At 50.7% G+C, this 3,908-nt stretch overlaps 1 protein-coding gene across 3 annotated transcripts in view; it reads left to right on the forward strand.

The window, feature by feature from the left end:
• Positions 1 to 333: 333 nt before the first annotated feature.
• The window catches only part of PARP11 (poly(ADP-ribose) polymerase family member 11), a 32,183-nt gene continuing 28,608 nt past the window's right edge, over positions 334 to 3,908 (forward strand). For 2 of the 3 annotated variants that reach the window (XM_019516021.1, XM_019516020.1), the window contains exon 1: positions 583 to 674. In XM_019516021.1, the coding sequence (XP_019371566.1) occupies positions 615 to 674 (60 nt within the window). In that variant the 5' untranslated portion in view covers positions 583 to 614. Of the gene's footprint in view, positions 453 to 582; positions 675 to 3,908 lie in introns of those variants that run through there. The other variant, XM_019516022.1, reaches the window with a different exon arrangement.

Genomic DNA, 3,908 nt, shown 5'->3' on the forward strand with positions numbered 1-3,908 from the left:
GAGTCCCAAAAGGCTGAGCAGCACCGCCCTGGGTCACACGCGGCACCACCAACCCGGTTGGTGCAAGAAGAGTTTGTTGGGCCTCGAGATGTTTCCCGAAGGCAAGTGCTGAGAGTATGTCAGAGCTGATGCTGGGATTTCCCGGAGGCAAGTCTTTTTCAACGCAGCGGCTCGGCCCGGGCCCACCGCGGGTCTGCGATCCAGCCGGACCCGCGGGCGAGTGCGAAGCACCCCTCCCCCACAGCTGGGGGGCGGGCAGCGTCTCATTTGCATAGCGCCCCGCCCCCCTATGTGACCGCAGCGCCCCGCGCAGGAAAGCCCCGCCCCCTCCCGCGCTGTCGTTAACGGAAGCGCGCAGCGGCCGCAGCCGTGACGCGCTCGGAGCGGCCGGGCCCCGGTCCCCCTCCCCCAGCAGTATGTGGGGACCGGCCTCGGGCCCCGCGGCCGACGCGGTGAGTGCGAGGCGAGGGGCGGGGCGGGCTGGGGCGGGGCTTCCCCTTCCTCCCCTCAACCGCCCCCTCCCCGCGCCGCCGCCTCTTCCTCCTGCGCACGCGCGGCCCCCAAATAGGCTTGTCCCCGGGAGTGGTTCCCAAAGGGAGGACCCAGCTGTGCCCATGTGGCGGTGGGCACAAAGGGGCCCGGCCTGGGACCCCAGTGGTGTGAGGCAGAGGTGGGTGAGGATCTGGCTGTGCGGCAGATTTTTATTTACTTTTCTATTTATTTTTTGGAAAAATTTTCGTGTCCCAGGTCAAATTGGTTAGATCTGGTCTGAATCCTTCAGATTAAGCATTGTTCAAGCGCTCTATGTGACCCTGCAACTGGCAAGTATCCTCCACCCTGGACTTGTCCGCACTGGGGCTTCAGATGCTTTCAAACACGTCTGCAGGTGTCCTACCAGCAGGCCCAGACTGGGAGGCTTGTGGTTCAGATGTAGCCCTTGCCCTCAGCCAGTGGCAACAGGAGCCAGCTAGGGAGGAGTCCCATATTTCCATAAAGTAGGCATGTAACTGAGATCCTCCCACTGGAAACTGGCCTGTGGGAGGCTAACTATGAGGCTCTCTTAAGGAGTCCCGGCCGTATTTGAACAGAGGTGCACTCTCCACTATATGCTGCTGTTTAAATACATTTTGGCTCGGGGATCGGACCAGTGCAGTGACTACACTTGATCCTTAGCCCACAAGAAGCCAAGAAGCAAGGCAGATGAGACGGGAGTGCACAGGGCAAGAGCATAAGGAATAGCTACTGCTCTCCCCAACCCATAGCTATGCGAGTGGCAGGTCAGCTGTCCAAGTCAGACACCTGTCCCGCATGACATGAGAGAGGTGGCCCAAGTCGAGGATCAGCTGTTATGCTGCAGCTGGCTTGCAACTAGAGAAATAAAGAGGTGGGTTTGCCATGTATGTTCGGATAGGCCCAGGCTGCCTTGACTGATTCAGGTGCTGTTGTGAGAGTTGCCACCCCAGGCCGAGGGACAGTACCTGATGTCTCCTCTATCGTTTGCATTCTCAGCTGCGTCAGTAAGTTCCAGTTGCTGGCTTGGGTCTCTGAGCGAGAAAAGGAACCCTGGCAACTTGCAAACTTCAGTTAATATTTACTGGAATAATCAACAAAATCTACTTCTTTGGTGTGCGCTGGGCAGACTTGATGCAAAATTATGGGGGCACCATGAATAGTCAAAGGTAGAGTGTCATTTTTACTGAGTCCAAACAGCAGTTTGCCTGTTCTGTTTGTGTTGCTTTAGGTCTAGGTCATGACCCTATGGAAAAAAACACGTGCTGGGATCTGCCTTGGATTGAGACCTTAGAGCATTTATACACGTGCTCCAGAAGACAGGAGGGGGCACTCAGAGCTGTGCTAATTAAGGTGGCTGGAGTGTTATGTGTATCAACATCCGGGTGCTGAAAAATGGCAACAGGATGCTTTGTACTAAAGCTTGTCAAATGAGCTTTAAAGTGCCCTGCCACCATTTTTCAGCATGAGGACACTGGTGCCTGTGACGCTGGAGACAGCTGGACTGCAGTAATTACCATGCTGCAGCAAACTTGATTACAGCATGTCGAAGCAGACTCCATTAATTACAGTGTTGGAGCAGCCTTCCTGCATGTGTATAGGCACCCTTAGAGTTTAAATTCATTGCTAGGAGCATGCATGTATGTAACAGTGCATGGCATATTTTGGAGCCAGTAGAATACAGATAACCATGATGTCATGTGTCCCCCACCCCCACACCATTTGTCCTCTTGGCTACTGTGGTCACCTAGTCGCATTCCCTCATGAGTCAATCCCTCCCAGTCCTCGGATCATTTTTTTTCAAAGCCTTTCTCTGAATCCTCTACAGTTTGTCAGTGTCTCCTAAAACTGCTTGCATTCCAAAACAGTACAGAGGGCAAAAACATTATATCTCCCCACCATGATCTGATGCATCTGTGCTGGCAGCTCCAAATTACATTTGTCTTCATTATAGTCTTAGCATGTTGCAAAGCCATGCCTAATTAAGTATTGCTTAAATGGTAAGGTGTGCTTAGAGAAACAGAAAAGGGATTGTTTAGTACAGGGCTTTCCAACTTATGGCTTGTGGGCTATATCTAGCCTGTGAAGGGTTAATTTGTGGCCTCTGGGTTCTCAGTGCAGGCACCCTTCCCTCTAGTGTTCCTTTTGCTGTCATGGGGGGCTCCAGGCTCCCCCTCCCCCTGCTAGCTTCTGCTTCCTGCCCCTGTCCCTGAGGGGCAAGGTGGCTTCGTGCAGCTTGTGGAACCCAAGAGGCCCACAGCACTGAAGATTTGTGGTCCTGTGAGGCCCATGCAGTGCAGTGGGAGTGAGTGGGGCACCTGCTGTGTGGTGTGTGGCCTGATAGCATGCAGCCCCCAAGCTGTTCAGAAGTTGGGCAGCCCTGGGTTGGTATATTATCACAATCTTAATGGATTTGAAGTCGGGTCTTTTGATTTCTGATCTAAAAAAACCTGTTGTCCCATGAGGTTCTGAAGATAAACTTCCAAAAAATATAACTGATCCAGTTTTGGAGAAACTTTGGAAATTTTCCAGTGCTTCACCATCTGATACTTTCTGTATAGCCTCTCAGCCATGATTTGATCTGTACAGGAAGATCCCTGGCAGACTTCATGGAGTCATGGTTTCCCTCCATCCCATCCCATTCCATCCACCCCCTTCCCTAATAGATGGTTCTTATCAGCTGGTTATTGATTTGGCTGCTTTGATTTTTGTTAGGAAAGCTTTCTCTAAGAGGAGGGTCTAGGTGATTATGTATTAGTTTAGTTTGAAAACCACTGGAAATTATTTTATAATTGTATCACTATAATCTTAGCTAAGGATGCTTTACTCCTTTGATTTTTTACCCCCCTGTATTTTGTGACCTGTATCCTGTCAAAGGAATGCAGGTGTCTGAAGGAGTATATCTGAAGATGTGGTTAAAATTGTAGCTGGTTCTGTACCCATCAATAACCCTGGAAATCAGGGTTTTGCTATGGTTGCTAGCTCAGATTCATTCCACCCTGTAATCCAGTGTTTCTCAACATCTGATGTCCCCGTCCAACAATACTGTGCAAGTAAAGCAGCTGTGGACAACCCATACTTAGCAATCCTTGTCAGCCGCCTTTACTTTTAAATTGTAAATGGCCATGAGCAGTGTTGGAGAATCTGGTGTCCAACCTGTTACCTGTAAGCCATGAGTGGAATACCACTGTTGTAAGCATATTGTGGTAGCCTTGGGGTAGTCTCGATTATGTTTCAAAAAAAATAAGCTACACATCTGGGGACATTGGTATACGGTTAGTAACAGAATTGGTATCATCTCGTCAATTCTGTAGTGGCCTCATGAGGATATTGAAGAAGAAAAGGGATAGGGTGGATTGCTGGGGGATTTTGAAGGTAAGGGTCCCTAACGAGATGCT

Source organism: Gavialis gangeticus, unplaced genomic scaffold (assembly GCF_001723915.1).
Source record: "Gavialis gangeticus isolate Ggan-Ray unplaced genomic scaffold, GavGan_comp1, whole genome shotgun sequence".
In the NCBI taxonomy this organism is placed as follows: Eukaryota; Metazoa; Chordata; order Crocodylia; family Gavialidae; genus Gavialis; species Gavialis gangeticus.